Here is a 22,533-nt window from a genome sequence, read left to right as displayed (position 1 = left end):
GAACTGCTATGACAATTTCAAGTGTTTACTAGTTCATTAATTTTTTTTCATTAAACCTTAAAAAAACACCCAAGTGGAAAATCAAGGCTTCACACAACATTTGCTATGTAACCCGTTATTAGTGTCCTCTTGTGTATTGTCTCCCCCACATTCTCCATCTATGTGCTTTCTCCCATCCCCTCCTCTGCAAAACCATGCTTCCTTACAGTCTGGGATTAGAGTTAATTAATATTTTTAGATCTTGCTGTACTTTGGACCGAGGTCTGTGGTTATGCCCTGCAGTGCTGGGTGCTGTACAAGTGTAAAATAAAGCAGACCTTACTCAGAGGGGTTTCAGTAGAGCTCATAAATGCAGGCATCAGCCACAATGCCTTGTGACACCATTTCATTAACTGCTGCAGTGGCTTCCAAAACCGAAACATTCTGGAAAACTGTATCTACTGCATCTTGTGCTTTAAGGTTTACCTCCAGCTCTGAATGCATTTTGGAAAAAGACAGAGAGGAAAGCAGAGGCAGACAAGGATCTCTGTCTCACAGTCTGTGGAATTTGGGTATTAAAATGTGCTGCTGAAATGGTCCCTTCCCATAGCAGCGGAATCTCAGGGTAGGTTGAGGTCCCCACCTGAGCAACTGTCACAAGCTCAGGAAGATTGTGGGAGAGGGATTAAGTTGGCACTTTACACCTTGTGCACCAGAAGAGCCATCCAAATTTCTGTCACTACCATCTCCCTCCCACGGGCTCCAGACCCAGCATTGCTCCTCTGTGTGGGCCACCTGCAGAGGGAAAGCATTTATGAGAACTTTTAATTATGTAGTTTTTTTCCTTAACCCAGATAGTTGAGCAGCAGGGAGGACATACTCTTCTCATGTCTCTCACCAGCAGCATCAGTTGTGGTGGGGTGAGAGTAAAAAAGGGTGAGGTGGGCTCACCTTCCTGCGTGTTGCAGTGTCCAAACACCAGTGAGAAGTTCATCCCATCTCAAATTTGGGGCAGAAAATAGAGGCAGATGACTTTAGGAATAAAACAAATCTTTCAGAAAGCTAATAAACACATAATACTAACCTTAATACCTTCTTTTCCAAAAGCCATTTCGGCATTTGTTTCAAATGGAACTGTCAGACTTCAACAAGCTTATTGAGCAAGAGGCAGTGAAGGAAGATGGTCTTCAGCCTGAGCGTGGATGTGGGCTCTAACAAAAACCCTTCCTTTGCACACCCTGTCCATGCTGTAACATGCTACTGCCCACTGCTGCTGCAGTGCCAGTGCTAAAGCACTAGAATCACCTTTTCTGGCCTCCAACAGCTCCATTGGGAATGGAATCACACCCATGCTCCAGCTTATTAAATCAGACACTGCAACACAAGGCCTTGCCAATGGCCCCCTCTGCCATAATTAAGATGTGTCTTTCCAGTGTGGGATTCTTCAGTACCAGAGAGGCTCCTCATCTGTGTCTGTGAATCATTGACTTTGCAGTGGTGGCAGTTCTGACCTTTAACTGCTGAAAACTCTGGTGCTCCTGTGTTAGTGCCATTGCAATTTAAAACATATTTATGCTGAGGGAGTCGTAAGCCTGGAGTGCCTGACCTTACTCCTAACTCTCCTTGTTGTGGTTCTCTCACTCCAAAATCTTGGAATCATGCATCTAGAGAGGAAAAGAAACAGATAGTGTGATGGATCCTGAGGCAGGAGGCAAGTCCTGCATCCCTCCTGATTGTTTCTACCATCAGTTGGCTAGGGAGAGCATTTCGCCCCATTGATGGTGTCCTCACTACAATAAAAATGGATCCAAACCATCCCCTTTCTCCCAAAGCTGGAAACATCAAAATATGTGAAAAGCCAAGATCCAAATTCTGCCTGAAGAATTACTGCTCCCCAGGCAGATTTCCCCTGTCCTGTCTCTTTGTTTTATAGCTTTTCCATAATAAGTAGGGAGCAAAGGCTGAAAAAACAACACAGCCTATAATTTCTGCTTTCCCATGACTGTGAGCTTTAAGGAACGTCACTGAAATTGGTAAATTTACAGCAGCATAGCTGAACTCAGCATTTGACCCTGCATTTCCCCTGTCACCTCATCTTCTGCAGCAAAGGTCTGAGGAGCAATTCAGTTCTCACCTGGGTCAGGCTCTGCCTTTGTCAGGAGGGTTGGGCACTTGGAAAGAGAGAGGAATATGTATAATGTGTGGCTCATGTAAAAGTTAGTGTTTAGAACACAAATAGTGCAGATGTCTGAGGGTGGACGAGATGTGCTGCTGCACTCATCCATCCCCACGGTGCCTTGGAGGGCTGGGTGCTGATGCACCCTATGGTGTGCAGGGACAGGCACTGCCAGGCTCTCCTCTTTGCTGTTGGTCTTGCTTAGTACATTTAAGGACAGATTTCTTCAGCTGTGATGTGCCCCAACAGCCCCAGCAGAAAAGCATCGTGCTAGTGGAGATCCAGCACAGCTCCCCTCATCTGACTGAGTCTGCCCAGCAAGCCCAGAGCTGGGCTGGTTATTTCTTCAGGCAGTTCCTTTTTGGCTTTTACTGAAGGGAAGGGAGTGTCGAGTTGGACTGTGCTTTTTATTTACGTGTTTTTCAGCATATCTCCAATCTGACCAGGATGTAACATTTTTTGAGGCATGTGAGCCAATGTCAGATGAATAATGTGGCTGCTTGGGAGTGGTTTTCAAAAGGAATCCCCAGAGCATGAGAGATAATGGGATTTGAGGAATGGAGAGCCTTGTAGAAGTACACATTTGCAGGGCCACAGAATCTGTTTCAAAGGCAGAGTCATACCTACATGGTTATACGCACTCCCTGGAGCCCTCACACCCTCAAATATTCCATTGCTGAACTCTCAGCTTTGTCTTCCTGCACACTCAGTCAGTATTATTCCCTCCAGATACATGCGTAACTTTGGAGGATCTATAATCATAGGTGAAATCATGCTCTGAAGTCATGCTTTCTGACAGGACTGACTGATCATGAGTTGCTGTTCTTGACTCTCTGGTGACAGAGCTACAGTCTGAGCAAACTCATGCAGAAAATACAGAGGGAAGAACTGAATAGCTATGACATATCGGTCTAGATCATCACAGCTCTTATTGAGACTTCGTTTGAGCAAAGTATGTTATTTTTGGTGTGTTTGGTTGGAAATGGATGCCTAGACCTCCTAATTCTAGATTTGCCATTTGAAAATATGTGGTTTGGATTCTTATTTTTAAAGGAAAGGGTACCCACAATTAGCCCAGTCCTTGCAACCTGAAGTGGTCGGTCACTGAGCCACTGCACCTGCTCAGTCCTAGCAGTGAACCACGAGCTGCATGTGAAACTAGATAGATAGGAAAACCTCTTTGACAGTTTTTGAACACTGAGGGTGCCGTGTGGATGTGCACCATCAGTCACAACTCTGTACAGATGAGCATCTCGTGGTTATAACCTCATATTGCCCTGTTGAAACCTGGGGGCCCCTGGGGGAGTGCTGTGATGAGGAACTCATGGAGCTGTGATTCTTGTGACACTTCCCTGTTGTCTCCCTTGGTGTAGTGTCTCTTGGGTGTTCAGCAGCCTCTGGTTAGTTCCAGCTCCTGGGTGAAGGTGGTTCCCCTCCTCTTGCACCCACTGTTTTGTCACTGGCACTGTGGAACCACTACATCAGGTTCATTCCAGCAAAACCCAAAGCAAATAGCTTTACATCAAAGATGAACCTGACCTTTCACTCTTAATAGCTCCAAAGGCAAAAGGTCAAAGGAAAACATTCCTGTCTGTATTGATGTTTGGTTGTGAAAAGTCTTTCAATCTAATAGAAGAGGTCTTAGTTCCCTACCCTGAAACTTTCTTGCTGGGGGATGCAAACTTGCAGTAAACTCATTCTCCGGTGGAATAAATTCGATTTCTTGGAGGGGAAGAGAGAAAAATAGTAAAATAAAAGAGCATGACCTAGCAATGCCACCCAGCTAACCTTGCACAAGGGACAGGGATAGTATCAGAGTGAAGACTTGCATGGCCTTCCTTTCCCATACATGCAGACAGACTGCTGCTCAGGCGTGGCTCTGTGCTATCGGAGTGGGGGTTCCTTAAGTTTTAACGAAAAAACCCGAACTCCACAGAAATTCAATGAGAAGCTTGTCACAGCATTGCACAGGTATTTCTTGGACTCCACAGTCATTACTCTCACTGTTATGAGCTGTGTCACTGTTGTGTGGTAGGACCAGGGGAAATACTCCACACTGAGGACCAAGGAGGCTTTCAAAAACTGTCTCTCTCTCATTCAAAAACAGACCAAATCCTCACAGCTCCACAACAGGGAGTCATGGCCCACATACAGACCTGGGCCACGGGGGATTGCTGTCTCTGCTTGCTCAGCTGGAGAGGAAAAGACTAGAAGCAAGTGAAGCAGCACTGGAGAAAAAAGAAGTTGAAAAGCAGAGCTCTGCTAAGAGAAAACAGTCCTTCTGGACTGTTCAACTCATGTTAACCTGCTACATTTGAAGTTAAATAATAGGCAGATAACACATTTGAGGGCCATAAAGTGAGTGAACTGGATATGTATAAAAGTTGTAAAAAGCTCACTTTCCATCTGTAATAAAAATCAGTTTAAAATTAATAGATCCACTAACCACACACATGGTTTTACTTCTGTAGATTATCACAACTTGCATTTTAATTTGCTCGTCAATTTGTTCCTGGTCACTGAGCCATGGAGGATGCTTGCTGTACCGTATTTTGGCAGGAATTGGAGTATGTGCATGGAAAGTAGAACCAGTAATATGCTATTTATAACTGACCAGCATGACATGTATGGGTTTCTCTGCAGCCAGCATGGCTGATTACAGCCTTCACTGCCAGAAGATCCAGCCATGGAGACCACCTAGCAGGACAAAAGAACAAGTTTGGGGGTTCAGTTTTTCCTAGATAGAGTGAATTTAGTCCAGCTTTTTATTAGAAGTTCTGCCTAATTTGCAAGGTGATCCTTTTGGATGGCTTACAAGAAAATTGAGATATCCTGCTTTCTGGTATGACCATTGGCAGCAGATGTAACTACCTTTGTGGCTGGGCCAGCAATGCTTTTCTTTGCTGGTCACTGGAAGGACATCCTTCCAGCATGTAAACAGTTATCAGGCACTTCACATTCTTTGACTAGTCATTGCCCCTTTGTGCCTTGGTGCCCACTGGAGAAAGTCTAGAGAAACACATAACAGGAGGGAGATGCTGTTTGAGACTCCCTATACCCTATCCTATTTCTGGAATGTGTTTTCCCCTTCACACTTTTTCTTAAAAACATACATGGAACAGAAACAAGCTAGGAGGCTGTTTTAAAGGATGAATCCTATTTGTAATAGACAATGGCATGCTTGTATGGTCAGGTAAACATGCAAACTTATTTCCCAAGGTAGTATTAATTTCAAGCCTTTGCAAGCTCAAAATTGCCTGGGGCTGTGTTGGTGGCGATGCTGACTCCACCTCTGCCAGGGATGCCGCTGTTCCCATGGCAACTCACCATCTCCCATTTTAATCTTCCCCTTCCCTTTGATCAGACAAGACAATTCCCAGATACAGAGTGAGGGAACAGTGTCCAGGTGCAGTACAGTTTGCACTAACACTTGTTTAGGAGGAGGATGCCACTGGATAATTGCCCACTGTTGCAGCCTCCACCACTTGACCTCCTCTGTTGACCCCTCACCTTGTACAGGGGAGGTTTCCAGCCCACCCAGTGCTCCAGGGTGACCATGAGAAAAGGCAGGACTTTGGAAGCTCATGAACACCCAGGCCCTGGAAGAGGCAGTGTCCATGGCTCATTAGGTTTATAGTGACCATATCACGTCTTCAGAATTTTTCTGTTTCTTGCCAAGACTCTACATAGCAGTTACAGCTGTACAGTTAACCACCAGATCCATATGACCCCTGAGGCAAAACCCCATTTTCCAGGATGCAGTAACCAGGGGGAATGGGGGAAAATGCACCACTACAACCCACAATTTCTATGGCACGGCAAGACAGCCTCTCTACTCTCCTCAACCTGATGCTGGAGGCTGAAAGAAATAGATCAGTACTCTTAGTTTTGAAGAGCAGGTAGAAACACAGAGGAATAGAAGTCCAAATTTAAGGTCCCTTCCAACCCCTTAATGTTTTGTGATTCTATGATTTATTTTTTTAAAATCAGATCATAGACAGTATGGCACTTGTTAAACAGCTCTGTGCAGCTTCCTCTCTATTTCTGCAGCACTCTTTATGTTGAGAGCTGACTGCAGGAGAAGGTCAAGTTAGGACAGCAACAGTACAACAGGCTTATTTCTGCTAGGTCCTTTCTTGATTGCAACCACTGCTTTGAAGGACTTAGATGTGTGCTCTCCTTTTCCCCTACAGTTGGCCATGGGCAGAGTGAGGGTGATCGGATGGTTGTCTCAGATTTCCACATCTTCATCAGGGACAGCTTGCAGCACATTGATCTCATGAAGAAGGAGCACCCTGACCTACCTGTTCTCATTCTGGGGCACTCCATGGTAAGCACCATCCCCTACCCCTCCCAGCATCCAGGACACATGCTGTGGTACTCATGTGGATGGCAGGAAATAACTCGTTCCACAGCAGGAAAACAAAACTACAAGGAATGTTCCCTTTCACTTCATTCACTGACTGATTTGCCAGCATGCCATAATCCTGAGATCTGCCATGAGTGTAGTTAGTCCTTAACTTTTCTACCCCCATCATGGCCCTAATCAGTGCCATTTGCTACAGCAGGCCTGTTTTTTAATAGGACCATTCATTCCCATCAGGTACATGCTAAGTCTCACCAGCTCCCTACAGCATCAGGCTTCCTCTTTCATTTTAACCAGTAACCAGGAGGTTAAGCCCTCCAAAGCTTTGAGAGCAGCATGGGGATGAAGCATGAAAATACCCTGTAGCCTCATTCTGTTAAACAACTTAACAGGAAAATGTACCAAGGATTAGGGCTACAAAAACAAAGGCACTGATTTGGTGAACAGATCTGAAGCCTGATTCTGACAGCACGGGCCAAATCCCTTTATTCAAGCTAGCAGTATTCCCACTGATGTCGTTGATCTGTTCTCCCTGACTTCCCCGAGGAGAAGAAAATGAAAAAGTACTTTGGGATTCAGCCCATGCTCAGATAAACAAGTGTTCTTGCATAAGAAGGCATGGCATGCTCTGAAGGGCTCGCCAGGCTCCAAAGCCGCTGTAACAAGGAGCTAATTTCCCAGTGAGGTCTTTGAGATGCTTCTCACTGCTGCTCCATTTAACAAGCCCCTGGTTCTCCAGCAGTGTGGAAGTTCACCAGATATTTCCCTTGGCAACTAATCCTCTGCAAACTTTCCCGAGCAAGCCCTCCAGATCCCTTCGATCCCCACCTCTCGCCATCAGCCCCTGTCCTCACGTGGGACGGCTCAGCCTGGCTGGTGTTCGGCTCTGCACCATGGGCTGTGTGTTGGCTGTCAGGCCCTGGGCACAGCGCTGTGGGGCCAGAGGGGCTGGGGACTCTGAGGAGGAGACTATTTAATTCCCATTAATTAGTGAAGATTTTCACATGCCAGTGGCAGCATTGCTGTTGCCCAGGTTACCAGTGCCTGGCACGGAGCGAGCCCGGCTTCACGGCATCTTCCCGATGCAGCACTGGTCTGTCACACTGAGAGAGCCTCAACTTATTTTTCAAGTCCTACCTGAACTACCACTTCAGACACTTTCTTCTTACTTCTTAGTTCTTTTAAGTGAGGAGGACACAAGAAATCCCAGGGAGCTGATGGACATTGCATGGAGAGTTGAGTTTGGTGTGATGTGAGGGTTTATAGCATGAGAACAGAAACCAGGTCTCTTCTCCCCCACAAAAACCAGACACTTCTGGTGCTCCTGCTCCTTTGGCTTTACTCATTGACCACACTGCACTCTCAGTGGGGCAGAAATGACTGCTTGTTTGGACTAAACCCCTTCATATAACAGGATTACCATAAAAACAAGACGTTGGCACCTGTATTAAGCTGTGGGCTGTTATTTTGCATTGCAGGGGGGAGCCATCTCCATTCTGACAGCTAGTGAGCGACCCAGTGAGTTTTCAGGCATGCTGTTAATCTCTCCTTTAGTGGTAGCCAGCCCAGAAGTCGCCACTCCCATCAAGGTAAGAGCAAACCCATGTTGTCCCTGGTCACCTCGCTCTTCTGCAGAAGGAAATGTGTTAAGACATCTGGCCTTGAAATGCAAAACCCTTCTGGGATCTGTGCCAGTCAGTACTTCTCTTCTAAGTGCCTCCCCCACAGTCTCACCTACTTTTCAGAGGGGAGGTGAATGCTGACCTGTCCAGAAGAACTTATTTAATCAAGAGTCAGATAATGATGGTACCTTGGAAGGTGATAGCAGACTGTGCCTTCTTCACCTCACCCTGTGTCAGCCCACACAGTGCCGTCCTTTCCCTTCCTCTCCCACAGCTTTCTTACTGACTCATGCAGAGTCTGGTATAGTTGCAACACAGGCTGCTGGCTAAGTAAGGTCAGGGTTATTTTTGGCATTTGGGGGTAGACCAATTTCTAAACAGAACTAGAGCTCTTGAGTCCCAGGCATCCTTCATGAGCCTCAAAGGAGGCTTCCAGCTAAAGCATCACTCCCCAGCTGCACCCCATTTGGCTTGGTACCATAACTGGTTCTTGTCAAGACCATCTCCTTTGGTTTGCATTTAGGCTTTGTTCCCCTCCCGTTTACATTTGCCTTCCAGAGCAATTTCTGATTCACATTTGCACTGCCCTGTTTGCCCTTCCCCAGGGAGGCTCTGCAAGGCAACTGAGTCTCAGCTTTCTCCTCCTTTCTGCATTTTTAAAAGAATAAATAACAATCCTGAAAGAAGCTGGAAGCAAAGGGAAGGAGCAGCTAAACCAGCAGGAAGGACAAAGCATCTCATTCCCACAGGACATGTTCCTTTATCCTTTCTCCTTAGACTCTTCTCCTAGGACTAGCTTCTTGTTTTAATCTACTTCTAAGCTATTTCTCCTTTTTTATTATTTCTGAGAGGAAGAAACCAGATTACCTCACCTTTCAGTATAATCCTGTCCTACCTTCTGCTGTAGCTAAAGACATCTACTGACTTCACAAATCATTACAAGCACCAAAGGGTGCTTTCCAATCACCTCTCTCTTCCACTGAAGGAAATACATTAAGACCTCTAGCCTTAAAATGCAAACCCTGCTGAGATCTGCACCACCTGGATGCCAGTCAGTATTTTCATTCTAAGTGCTTTTCCCACAGTCCCACCTGTTTTTCAGAGGGGAAGTGAATCCTGAAGTCATCTAATCCAGGTAAACTATTTTAAATAAGAGTCAGCACAGAAGTCTGCTTTTAGAAGGCTGGTTACTGATTCTCCACAGGTGACACTACACCTGACTCAACATAAGGGTCCCATGAGCACCAGTACCCCTACTTCTTCTTACTTTGGAATGGGAAAAAATCCCATGAGTCTGAATTTGAGAGACAGTTAGCCTTCTCTTTCTGACTGAGTCAAGGAAAATAAGGAAACATTTTCCTTCTTCTAGAGCTATATATCTTTTCCTCGGTGCTAAACCCTTTCTGAAAAAAAAAGACTCACCAGTTCTGTGGGAACTAGCATTACTGTAGTCTGGTTTGTTGCAAATCGTACCAGATCGTTGCTTTATTTCAGTGTAGGAAATAAATGCAATGAAGCATTTATGTAGGAAATCCTACTCTCTAACTGAAGTATTTTGGACGTGTTTATATGGTCTCTTTCCTAGAGACTCTCTTACATACAGTATTCCAAGAGCACAGTAAGTTTCTTTCCCTTTCAAATCTATTATTACATCTCAAAACTGATAAAAAAATAATTATTCCTGAAATAGCTCTGCTCTGTCAAATTCAGTTGAATTCAGTCCTGGAGTTGAAAAAGAATTTACGAGAGGAAGGACTGAAAACAGGCAGAGTATTCTTCCATAAGTCACATTTTCCCATAATGCTGTGTGTTTTTTGTCCTCTGAGAGTCAAAAAACATTTCATGGTGGTTGTTCTTCTGAGGCACAAAGGCTTGGGTTTTCCCTTGGAACTGGTATGACTTCTCGGCCCTGGGCCATTTCCCAAGGGCCATTACATTCATCCCTTTGCTGGGGAAGTTTCCAGCTGAGCAAGAATTTACCTTGTCCTGAACAAACGAGGGCTCAAGGCAACAATAACAGCAAGCCAGACTACACACTGGGTCCTTCAGTCCCTCATACCTTCCCTCGCTGCTGAACTAGCCCTGGCAGCAGCAGAAGCACAGTGTGTTTGCAGGAATTTCACAATTTCATCAGTGCCCTATAAATCCTGTGTCCTGATGGAAGCATCCAGTTCAAATCCAGTGGAGTGAGAAGGATCTTGCTGCCTTCCCCCTTTTCTTCTCAACTGACCTGTACAAAATTCAGCTCTGAATCTTCAAAATTTCAAAGGATGCAGAAACAGGAGTCACATATGCTGGCAAAGGGCAGAGCAGGGGTGAAGGAGCATCTCCAACTTCATTTCTGCTATTGAATGCTTTGAAATCAGGTGGGCAGGACAACCCCTTAGGACATACTCCTTGGTGATTAATCCTGTACTAACCCTCAGCCTATTGTTTAAGGACTCACTACAGAATATTCTCTCTTTACCTTCAGTGTTTTCCATTTTGCCTCTTGCTGATCTATTGCTTTCCAACCCAACCGGACATTATGTTGCTCACTGTCGTTCAGCCTGAATCTGCACCCAGCAGAGGACTTTTTCTAAGGTATAATCAAACTGGAAGAAAGTACTATATTAAACCCTCATTTTTTGGCTTTGTACTGTCCAGTTTAATAGAGATGTTAGTTATCAGGTTCAAGGACCATAATCTTGCCCACGATTCGTTACGGTGCAGAGCTCAAATCATCACTGCCTGGAGTTAATATGAAACAAAGAAACCCCCATTCCTGCTGTTTGCATCATAAGGTCATTCTTGCATTGGTGTGGATGTGTTATTTACCAGTCTAGCTTCAGAGACCTCAGTTTTGCTGCCACAATGTCATAGCCAGTGAGGGGCTCTACTGTACTGGTAGACAGTGACACTGGTTCCTAGTCATACCCATCCCAAGGTACACACGTGTTCCCAAGTCTGCTGTGAGTCTTTACTGCTTTTCACTCTTGGATGACTTTGACTTCAACCTTGTGTTATTCCTCTAATATCATAATTACTCAGTCGCGTGTCATCTGTGATCTGAAATGTCAGGGAGTGCTTCAGAAGTGATTACATATCTGCAGAAACAGAGGGCATGGGCGACAGCCTACCTGTAAGTGTTAGCTGGAAACATCAAAGGGCCGTAAAATAGACCAGTGAACACTAATTGCTGACTTAAATGGTGATCACATAAAGACAGCTACCAAAGATTCAGAGCAGAACCCTGGTATCGACATTCTTGTACTGCTATTGAAATGAAAGATATTACCCTTTCTTCTGCCAGCAGTTTTCAGCCTGGGCTGCTGAGTCCTTTTGTGTCTCGTTCCCAGGAGTCGTGTGAGCAGTGGATTCCCGTAGCCAATGCATGCTCACTTTGCTGTTGTTTATTTACAGGTTCCCCAGAGAATATGCTTATCAAAATGAGTGCAGCCTAAGCAACTACTGCAAATTGCACCCAATATCACTTATGCACTGCAGCCTGAAATCAGAGCTGTGGCAGCAAGGAAAGGGCAATAAAACACCAAAACCCACCCTTCCCAAGAGTTGGAAATGACCTTTTCCTATCAAAGTGCTTGACTGAGGCTTTTCAGAAATTAACTTGAGAATGCGAAAAAGGCACAGTACAATGAAGTTGTGCTGTTGCATGTGGACAGACAGCTGACGGCATTTCAGTCTAGCACACCCACTCGCTGGTCCCAGGAGCAGTTTAAACACTTTCTCGTTAAGAGAAATATTTTAAATATAGGACAGATCTTTCTGCAGAGTCAGTTGACTATTCTCAACTATTTACCTACCATGCTGATTCGCATCAGCTCAGGATTTGGCCCTCTATGTTCTCTCTCTTGCTCTAACTGGCTCTTTAACTGGTTCCTTTCCTCTCCCACAGGTTTTTGCAGCAAAAGTGCTCAACTTTGTTCTCCCAAACCTGTCACTGGGATCAATAGATCCAAATGCGATTTCTCGGAACAAGAAAGAGGTGAGAACCTTAATGCCATTGAAAGTCACTGCATAGTTGGTATCTTGTCCCAGTCCTGCCATTTCTCTCTTAAAAACAATCACAAGTGTTTTGCTAAATCAGGAGCACCAGCCTGTGCTGGTGTAAAAAGGTGACACATCTCTGAAGTCAGTGGAACTGACTGCACACAGAAGATTGTAGGAAACCAGCTGTTCTTCCCTTCCCTTGCATCTGCAGCCACTCTGGGTACAAGAGCTTCACTGATGCAGTGGTCACTTCTTCCTGTGCTCTCACATCTCTTTGAGAGATACTGTAATTTTCTCTGCTGTTCATGTAATAGTTCATATCTTAACTAAGAGTTAATAAATTACCTTTCTCTGGACAGGCAGTACAACTGGCATTAGAATTGAAGCTGGAAGAGTCAGGGGCAAAGACAGTGCCAGCGTGTGAGTGCAGTGCATCCAGCCCCAGCACAGCCCATCTTTCTTTCACCTATTCAGAAAACTGGAAAGCAAAGAGTCTCCCAGAATAGCCTCAAGGCTTTCAGGGCTGTTTCTTGGCACTGCCAGAGAGTTTTTTGGCCCAACAACTTTCAGTTCACTTATCTGTGAACAGAGCATAAGATTTCACTGTGTTGGAGGTGGAAAGATTCAAGGAGCTGAGGAAAAGAAGGCAAAGTCCTAGGAAACTGTGAGGACTAGCATGGAGAGAGATCATGTGCATCCGCTGATGCACCGTGGGACATATGTTCTAAAGTACCATATGAGGCTGCACAAAATATATACTTGGGAAGAAGGCTGATTCAAATCAAGCTGTAGAAACCTGTTCTTAATTACATTCAGCTGCCATAACTTGTTGCATGTAATTTAGAGAAAAGGTTTAAATTAGACTGCCAGTTCACTAAAATCACACAGAAGAAAGTTTTCACGTCTTCATTTGTGTTTAGAGGATGCAAACAATCAGTGGTCTGCAGGAGGAGAGGAATTTGAGAGCATTACCTTCTACCTGAAGGGGGACCATGGCTGGAATGTGTGGGTCTTTGCCTGATTCTGCATTGATTTCCTATGTGACACCCGAACTCTCTGCTGCAGCTTGTCCTTAAGGGTGGCAGTTTCAAATACACCTCTGAGAGCTGGATCCTCTGCTGGAAGATGCTATGCTGCACTCGATAACTTTGCAGGAGAAAAGTGATGATGTGGGGACATCCTGAATAATAATCTATTTAGGAAAGTGTCAGAGAGCTCCCTTAATTTGGTGCATAGTATTGACTGAGCATTTCCTTGTTGGGATGATGTTAGGAGTCACCACAGCAACCACTGGACATAGTTTATAATAAATGCTACTGTGTTGCCTTTCTAACCACGTATTTCCTGCTGCTTCTTCTGCTCTGTGATGCTTCAAGTCTCGAAAGCTTTCTTAGGGCGTTGTTTTTCCTCTGCTCTTTCCCTTTCCATGGAGCAGGGGAGACCCTTTTGCAGTGGATAAAGGTGTAGGTCGGCTACATTAGAGCCTGTTTATAATGAAACACTCTTCAAAATGAGACAACAAACCCCTGTGTGCTGTGCTGCCTTCACACCTGCAAGTGAACATGGAGGTGACAGTAGCTGTGGGTTGTGACGTAAAGCACTTTTCCTGACCCCCTTCAAACACCAGGATTTGGGGCTCCAGGCACTCACTGAAAACAACACTATCTTGGTCCTCTGGCTGTTTCTAAAGCACACTTCGCTCTCCTTTTGGACTCAAGAAGCTCGACTTCAAAGCACACAATGTGCTGGAAACATCCATTATTTATATGTTACACATACTCTCTTGCCAGACCAACTTTCTATTCACTAGAAATATTTTTGAGACATCATCCAAGAATTTCCTGATGAGTCTATGTTCCCAGAAGACTGTCTTCAGTGTATACAGACTGTATACACTTCAGTGTATACACGGGGAGACACATGGAGATGTTTGTTTGATCAGTTTGCCATATCAAACACGAAATGCAAAAGAGAGCAAGAAGTAACCTTGAAAACCCAGTCCTGTTATTCCAAGGAGGAATGACATCACAGTGGCAGGCACCTCTGTACCCCGTTGATCTGTGGTAGCTGCTGTTGATTTCAGTGGAATGGTCCTCCTGACTTCAGTCTTGTTCCTGTAAAGCCTGTTTACAATAAGGCTGCAATTACCTTATAATGACTATTGCTCTGCAAAATGCAAAGGGAAGATGCAAAGGGAAGGTGCACAGGGCAGTGTGATGCAGCAACCTGATGGTTGCCTGTCTTAGAATTACACAAAGAATAAAAAGAGCTGGACTCTGCAGGGCCCTCATCAGACTGCAGCTGGAAGCAGTTACAGGCTCTTACAGGGTCACTTTCAATTCTTGTCCCCGCTGTCTCAGAGTTCAGTGCAGCAATGACAGCTTTGGGCTTGCAGGGTTTGCAGATTATAGCCTGCAAAATATAAAGCCCATTCCCTATCTTTCCATCCTTCCCCATCAAGCTGCTGCTTGGCACTCATCCCATGCACTGAGCATTAACTCTGACAAGGATTCCTGTTCATTGACTGGGAACAGGATACTCCCCCTGATCAATCAGTTCTGATCAATCTGGGTTGGGACTGGGTTATAATTTTTTTCTTCTGTCATCTTCTACACAAAAATATTTGTTGGCTGCTCAGTAGCTAAAAAAATCCTTGTTCTTTCAGACAAGAACAGGAGAAAGAAGGAAGCCTATTAGGTCATTCTTCCAGCATTTATAGGGCTGGGGTGGGGGCCAGCTCACATGAATTCATCAACACTGTTCACTTCATGGGAAGGGACCTGCTGTCAATCCATTCACCCACCCCTCTTGAATCCCCCCTGGAACGTCCCTCATTTATTGCCTTCAATTAAAAAAAAACCCCAACATAAAAAGAATGAAAAAAATAAAAATAAATTTATTCTAAAGCTGTGTTGCTTTAGCACAGCGCTGTGACATAGATCCACATTAGGCTGAAGCCAGTTGCTAAGTAGCCAATACAACACAGGGGTTTTGCTCAAAATGCTGATGAAAAGTCAACGTTTGGCTAAGAATATCAGGGTACACCCATCTGTCAACAGGAGAGCAAGCAACACCACACTGGGCTCTTGGTGTTTTGGATGTCAAATCTGAACTTTTTCCACGAACATATTCACAAGAGGAAACTTCTTTCTAAGCACAGGTGGCTTCTTGCCCTTTTTGGAGGATGTTGGAGAGCAGGGAAGGTACAGCTGAGAAATGTATGGGATGGAGGATGCAGGTGGAGGTTTCTGCACCAGCAAACTGGTTGGGCACTTGGAGGGTCCATGCAGAGTCAAAGGGACCATGTGCTGTTCGCCCTCTAGGTGAACGTTCCTAGGGATGTTAGCAGGAGCAGAGGATGTTCAGCATCTTTGCAGTGGCCTCTTACAAGCAGATTTCCAGACTCTCAGCATGCACAGGCACTTGCTTCTTTGAAAGGGAGATACTACGTGTAATGTCATAATATTATGATGTGATGATTATCTTTGTCTCCCTGCCAAAAATTACCCCTCACTTCAGAGTAGCCATGATCTTGCACAGAGACCAAAACGCACCAATGGCCCTAATCAAATACTAGAAACATCTACCACATCTAAGAACCCCTAGTAAGTTCTGTAACAACTTGAATGTCATTGGTCCAACTCCAATGCACACCAAATTGGCTCCACGGCTGTCTCTCCCTTGACCATCTTCAGCACTGTGAGCTGGGTCTGAAGGGTGCCAGCTGCTCTTAATCCCAAATTTCCCCCTTGCTGCTTTTAGGGATGGAACCACGGATTCAATCGGCAGGAAATGGTGGAGACTGGAAGCAGCAAAGTGATAGGGAATGACTTGCAAGCACCAACATAACTCACTGCCAGCTCCATTTTCAGTGCTTTGTGCTCCAGCACATTTGAGATGACAAAAAGGGAAAGTGGCTTTAAACCCTCTGGCAACTCAATGGCCCCAGTGGGAAAGGCCCACCACGTAGTGTTCTTCTGCCACCCTGAGAATTTCATCTCACGGGGAGATGAAGGCAGAACCCACTCCAAAACCTTTTTGTCCATGCTGTCCTACAGTGCACACCTGTGCCTACACCTACACATGGCTGCCTGTCCTTGGGGTGGCCTGATGGCTCAGCTCCTACCCATGGTCCTCTCAGGGCAGGCATGTGCTGCAGCAAGAGGACCTCAGGTTTCTGCAATCAAGGGAGAATTTGAACAGACCCCACTGCTTGATCTGAGAGGAGGAGACTGTTTTCAGCTAACCTATAAATAACCATGATTTCTATAAACATCTGCCAGGGTTGGGAGAAACTGAAGGCTGTGCCAGAGACCAGCCCATAATCAGAGCTTTCTGGCAAATATTGCGATGGTAGGGGCTGTGTGGGCCGTCTCCACATACAGTATACAAATATTTACTGTAGATTTGCCTGCTGTGGTAACTACTCCTTCCTAGCAACTTTCTGCACCAGCTCTTGTGCATTTTTATCCCCTCACAGTCTGGCTGAGCAAGTTGCTGACTATTTTTTTTTTTTGCCTAGCACGCTTTGCATCCAGAGATGACCCCTTGGCTTTTCAGTCAGATGTGTCACTTGTCTGTAGGTGTAGGTCATGGTCTGAGAACATCTGAGCCCTCAGCAGAGAGGATAAGGACCTGGAGAACATCCACTTTCAAGTAACACAGTCTGAAGAACCGTCTGAAGAAGATATATCACATTTGAGCAACAGAAGGGCACAGCAGAGGATGCAAATGCAGACAGGTGCCCCTGTGGGAACAGTCTTTGTTCAACACTGGTTGTTTCCCTGCAGAAAGAGCTTTAGCTTGAACGTTTTCTAGTGGTGTAAGAGAGAAACACAAAGCAAAGAGCATGCCAGGTTGTGTGAGCAGTTCTGGGAAGCCACAGTAAAGACCTTGACCTTGACTCTGATGGCAGGATGTCCTGAGAGAGTAGGAAATGGCTGTGCAAGCCAAAGGAAGAGATTCCTCACTGCCAGGCTGATCTGCTTTTCCTTGTCTGCATGAAATATTTCTAACCTTAAATTACCTCTTTCTTCCTGGCAGATGGAGTCTTACACGTCCGATCCCTTGGTCTACCACGGTGGCATGAAGGTCTCCTTTGTCATCCAGCTGATGAATGCCATTGCCAGAATTGAGCGAGCTCTGCCCAAGCTGACTTTGCCCATCCTGGTGCTACATGGCTCTTCTGACAAGCTCTGTGATATCAGAGGGTCTTACTTACTGATGGACACAGTGCAGAGTCAAGACAAAACGCTCAAGGTCCTCTTGCTTTATTGATTTTTAGGGTATTATCCTAAAAATCAGTGTTGGCCTGAGCATGGCTGACTGTGAGGGGTAGGGACCCTGCTGACCTCCAGAGCTGGAGGTGAAGAGGGGTGATGGGTTGGTGACACTGAACAAGTGTAACTTGCTCAAGTGACAGCCCCTTTCACCAGGAGGTAGCCCAAGGTCAGCCCTCCCTGGGCACGGTGTGGTGGCCTTTCACCAGCTGCAGCTGGGCTGCAGGCAGGGAGTGGTGGGTGATCTCCAGATCTGCCCCAGTGGTGACTGTGTGCCTAGAGGTCTCTTGGACATGAAGCAGCATGGCATAGAAGTAGAGTGAGGCTTATAGCAAGTAAAGTGCTGACCCTAAAAGCTCTTCTGAACAATGCCAACTGTGCAGGCACCAACCTTACCTCATGCCCCAGCGTGTAAAGGTACAGGGGGGTCTTTCCAAAGTGCTGGACAACAAAAGCCGCTTCACATCTGCTCATTTCAAGAGAGCCACAGCTGATTAACCAATTGTTAGCACATGAATGAGCCTGAAAGAGAGACAGGGAGACTGGGGAAAGCTTTTGTCGTTGGAAAAGTAACTGGATAGTCTGAGCATAAAAGGAGTAAAATTGCACAAGGCATGATGGGAACATCCCCCATTGTTCTTTACACTCCAAGGGCATGATAAGTATTTCCTCCTCCTTAGTGGGATAAGAAGCAAGAAATGGATGGGGCTGGGACATGCATTGTATTCCTAAAGGGCAGCAGGGTGCTTGAGTACCTGCAGACATCAAGCTGCAATGCCAACACCTTCCTGCTCGCTGAAGGCCAACACCACCAGTGACATCTCTTTGATTTCATAACCTGCCACATCTCGGGAAAAAACTGACAAGGTGTGGGCAGGACGTGTCGGACCTGGGGGTGTTGAAGAGAGGGGACTGGTGGCTGTTTTTTTCATGCAGATTTATTTTTTCTGTGCTAATCTCCACTCTCTCCCTGGTTGCAGGTGTATGAGGAAGCCTATCATGCCCTCCACAAAGAGCTGCCCGAGGTCTCTACCTCTGTCTTCACAGAAATACTGACATGGATTGGCCAGAAGGTTTCAGCAGCTGGGGAAACCAGCCATACTTAAGAGCAATTGCTTTTGCATCTCTTACTGGGGTTTTCTGGGAATAGATGCTTTTCTTATTAGAAGTCTCTCAGAAAAAGATCTAACACGGAGGGACTCGTGGGATATTTTATCACGCACAGCATAAGGGAGGGTGGGGGGAGAGGCACAGGGTGGGGCATTATTTGCTGATGTAATTGGCCATTGCTCTAATCTGGAGAAGAATTGGCAGCTGTGGGAGCAGCTGTCAAAGCTTTCTGGGTCGGGTGACCTCACGGAAATGCCCCTCACCCACCAAACTTCCCCCATGGCTTCCCCTTCTCTGCTTTTGCTGGGGTGACAGGGGTGTATTTATACTGCAATAATTTTTAGTATGTAAAAGAAGCCAGTATCTTCCACTTCGTGGTTTTGATTCCAGGTGTGTACCATCCCTTCCCTTTCCCCACAAGTCAGTACCTTAAAAGCCCTGGTCCTTGTGAGGAGAGTACTAATGAAGGTGCTGGGTGGTGAGGAGAGGCTAAAGATGGAGCTGATGGCTCCCTGAAGGTGAAAGTCTGATTTTCAAGATCAGACCCCTTTGAATACTACCTTTACAAGCAGGCCAGACTAGGGGAGAGCATAGAGACAGCCTCCCCTGCCGCCCTGTGTGTCCTCTGCAAGTTTGCACTTGGGGAAAGCATGTTGAACAGCTCTTTAATTTTCCTCATCAGAGCAGAATTCCAGAGGGAAGAGCAGGAATGTGGAATCAAACCCACTTAGCGTATTCAAATCCCATGCTTTTCCCAATGCCAAACCTCATCTCCTCTGCAAGATGAAATATTCTGTAAATACTCCTAGAGGCTGGGGTTTTTTCCTTCCCTCCTTTTTTTTTTTTTCATTCTCCTTTTTTTTTTTTTACTCTTCTTTTTTTTTTTTTCATTTGGAATTAATCACTTGTGCTACTGAAACTGAAAGAGCAAAGTCAAAGATATAAGAGAATATAGTAATATAATATATGATGTATATAGAGGTGGCTGGAAGCTGGGGAAGAAATGGGAGAAGAGAAAAGAAGAGGTTAATCGTTCCTTCTCTTGGCAAGAAATAATGTTGTCCTACCAGGATCCAGTCCTCTCACCATAACTTTACAGTCATAATCTGTTGTTTTCCTTCATCAGTTGGAAAGTGTCCTGAAAATAATGCTAGAGAAAAGCACGGAGCATCTGGTGGGTGGGGAGTAGCAGTGGGTGTTCTCATGGTCCACTGGTTTAGCAGCATGAACAGAGATCCTGTCCAAGCTCATCCTAGTCTCCTCCTAATCAGCACTGGAGTAGATCACTGAGGGGCCAAGCTCACCCCTTTAGGACGTGTGGAGAGCTGAAGACAGAGTACAGGGTCTGACCATCCATCCAACATACACCTTGCATACTGCACAAGCTGCCATGGAGGAGCTTGTGGTCTGGTCCAGTGGTGCAGATAAACCAAATACTAGAGCTGCCTGGGTCTTTGGTAGCAGCAGGGTGAGGGGAAAGAGCTTAGACTCAGGTATAGAGCAGAGACATTGCATTGACACAGTAAAAGCTGCGTAGCGATGACAGTGGCTGTGCAGGTCCTGTGTAATAGCCCTAATCATGAATATACTTCTTGGCACTATCCAAAGGGAAGGGGCTTAACCTGCACCTCTCCCACCAGTTTTGCAAGAAGAAAACGCGAATGTTGCACTATGAGAGGGTGGGGCATCTCCCCCAGAGGCAAACCAGCCCCTCTGACTGCCTTCCCACGGGAGCAGTGGGAACAATTGCTATGTCCCCAGGGCTGGATCCCACCTCCAACACTTGTGGGGGTCACCCACCTTTCTTCCATTTGAAAGCAGTCCTGGCAAGGTTCATGGAAGGGACCTCTGTGCAATAACAGTCAGAATCAGGGCCTGGATCCGTTCGGTCCCAGTAGCACGGATGGATGGAAGATGTGTGGATGGAGACTGTGTCCTTGTAATTGCCCTAAGGAGCCCAAGTCAGGGAAGCCCTTTTATACAGGTTGATCCAGGCACTTTCACATTTGTATTTTCTTGCCTCTAAAGAGAGGAACAAGCTGTAGTTCTCCCAGCAATGCCAGCTTTTTATTGACATATTATTCCAGTGCAATCAGCTGTTCTCAGCAGCCCCTGCTAAACCTCTGGTGGCACTTTTTCTGGGAAAGAGCAATGCACAGGTCACCTGCTCTCCATTTTCCAGCAGCCTGCCTTGAGGCAACTTCTTTTCCCCAAGCAAGTGCCCTCCTGACCACATGCTGCTAGCAAAAGACAGTAAGCAGAGAAACACTATAGCAGTGATAAATCTCACCTGCTTCTTCAGCTGGAAGGGGAAACAAGTAGGCGTGATCCAGAGGTGACAGACATTGCGGGGGTAGTAGCAAAATGATCACTTAAGGATGGGATTTTTGAAAGCACTTTTCTCGAGGAAGTCAGGAGGAGTAAATCAGTGCCCACATTCTTTACATCCCTTCCAAATTGACAAGCACTTTGCAGGAGGGGAGAGGGAAGTGATGCTTCAGCAAGAAGGTCAGAGCCCATCTGCTCCCTCCAACCTGGCTTCAGGCAGAGGAAGGTCCGTGGTCAGTGCCTTTGCTAAAATGTGTCCTTTCACCCAAGAAACACCTGCAGCTCAACAGAAATAAATCAATTACACTGATCTGGGGAAGACTTGTCACTCTATGTCTATAGCTAAGCTCAGCAGTAGCACGTGGCCTTGGGAGGCTGTGTTTGAAAAACGGGTTAACAAACAAAACCTACAAAGAACATCAACAGCAACAAAAAAAAGGGAAATGAGCCCCAAGCCTTGGCACAGCAGCAGTTATTGCCACCCTCAGCCGGTTTTCTGAAGCGTTACCTTCTGAGGCATTTAACATGGGGAAACCTACCCAAAAAAAGCCAGACACTGCCCACCCTGACCCCACACATCCCCGGCCCTGCTACCGAGTGGAGAGGGGCCACAGCCCCTCTGCGGGTGAGGATATGAGTGCAGAGAGCAGGAGCCAGCAGCAAATCAGCCTGGGTCAGGTGAGACACTGCTCTGCACCTGCCACAGCTCAGCCTGCGCATTTCAACTCTTGCTGCTGTTGCTGATCCCTTCCCCTGCCTGTAAGCTACTTTATATTGACCCAGTTAGGTTTCACCAAGCCCCGGAGGAATTCTTCCTTCGCTGACCAGATTAGCAATGAGCAGAGCAGCTGCTGAGGGAAATGTAATTACACTGTTTCCAACTGGCAGGTACCATTTGCAGGGAGCACAGCCAGCCCTAGGAATGTTGCTGTGCGGAGCCGCACCAGAGACCAGCCTGCCTTGGAAAATAGGTGGCACTCATGACTGAGCAATAGCAACGTGTAACTACTGCATATATCACCACCTGTAGCACTGAGAGGCCATTCCCCACTGCCTAACCCGTCACGTTTTCTATTTAGCCTGTTCTTTTTATACCACTCACCTTAGCACACTGCCAGCACAAACCCTTTGGGATCACATTTCCTTTTACAAGTAATTCCTGAGGTTGTCTTTCTTGTTCCACTGTGTTCCAGTTCAATAAAATACATTTATATATATATATATATATAAAAAAAACATATATACATACACATGTATTTTCAGTGGATAAACCATATACAATTTAGGATTCTTAAAGGAATACAATGTATATTGCAACTAATAATAAAGTTATGTTTTCTGAACTGAGTGAGTCTGAGGGCATCATTGATGACTGCCATCCCTCTGAAGGGTGAGAAGGAAAAGGCAGAGAGATATTAAATTCCAGTTCAGCTTGTAGAGGAGAGAGCTGCAGCCCTTGGGTGCTGTCAAATTGCCAGTGTGGTTGGCACCCGCTTCCCAACCACTGCCAACCAGGAGTCTGGGGGCAGCTCAGTCTCATGGAGGCCTTAGGTTCCCTTTCTGCTTCAAGGTCAACTTTTTGAGGTGTCCTGAAATCCATGGCTTCATGGCTATGTCTATTTGGGATAGCCCAGAGCAACCCAATAAAAAATTACCTCAGGGCACTGCAGGATGTCTTTACAA

At 45.9% G+C, this 22,533-nt stretch overlaps 1 protein-coding gene across 6 annotated transcripts in view; it reads left to right on the top strand.

Moving 5' to 3' along the window:
- Nucleotides 1-22,193, top strand: part of MGLL (monoglyceride lipase) — a 107,081-nt gene extending 84,888 nt beyond the window's left edge. For all 6 annotated transcript variants that reach the window (XM_032699595.1, XM_032699598.1, XM_032699596.1 and 3 more), the window contains 5 exons: nt 6,349-6,485; nt 8,000-8,110; nt 12,039-12,128; nt 17,177-17,392; nt 18,393-22,193. In XM_032699595.1, the coding sequence (XP_032555486.1) occupies nt 6,349-6,485; nt 8,000-8,110; nt 12,039-12,128; nt 17,177-17,392; nt 18,393-18,518 (680 nt within the window). In that variant the 3' untranslated portion in view covers nt 18,519-22,193. The remainder of the gene's footprint in view (nt 1-6,348; nt 6,486-7,999; nt 8,111-12,038; nt 12,129-17,176; nt 17,393-18,392) is intronic.
- The last annotated feature ends 340 nt before the right edge of the window (nt 22,194-22,533 follow it).

Source organism: Chiroxiphia lanceolata, chromosome 11, assembly GCF_009829145.1.
Source record: "Chiroxiphia lanceolata isolate bChiLan1 chromosome 11, bChiLan1.pri, whole genome shotgun sequence".
In the NCBI taxonomy this organism is placed as follows: Eukaryota; Metazoa; Chordata; class Aves; order Passeriformes; family Pipridae; genus Chiroxiphia; species Chiroxiphia lanceolata.
This window is presented reverse-complemented; position numbering and strand designations above follow the sequence as displayed.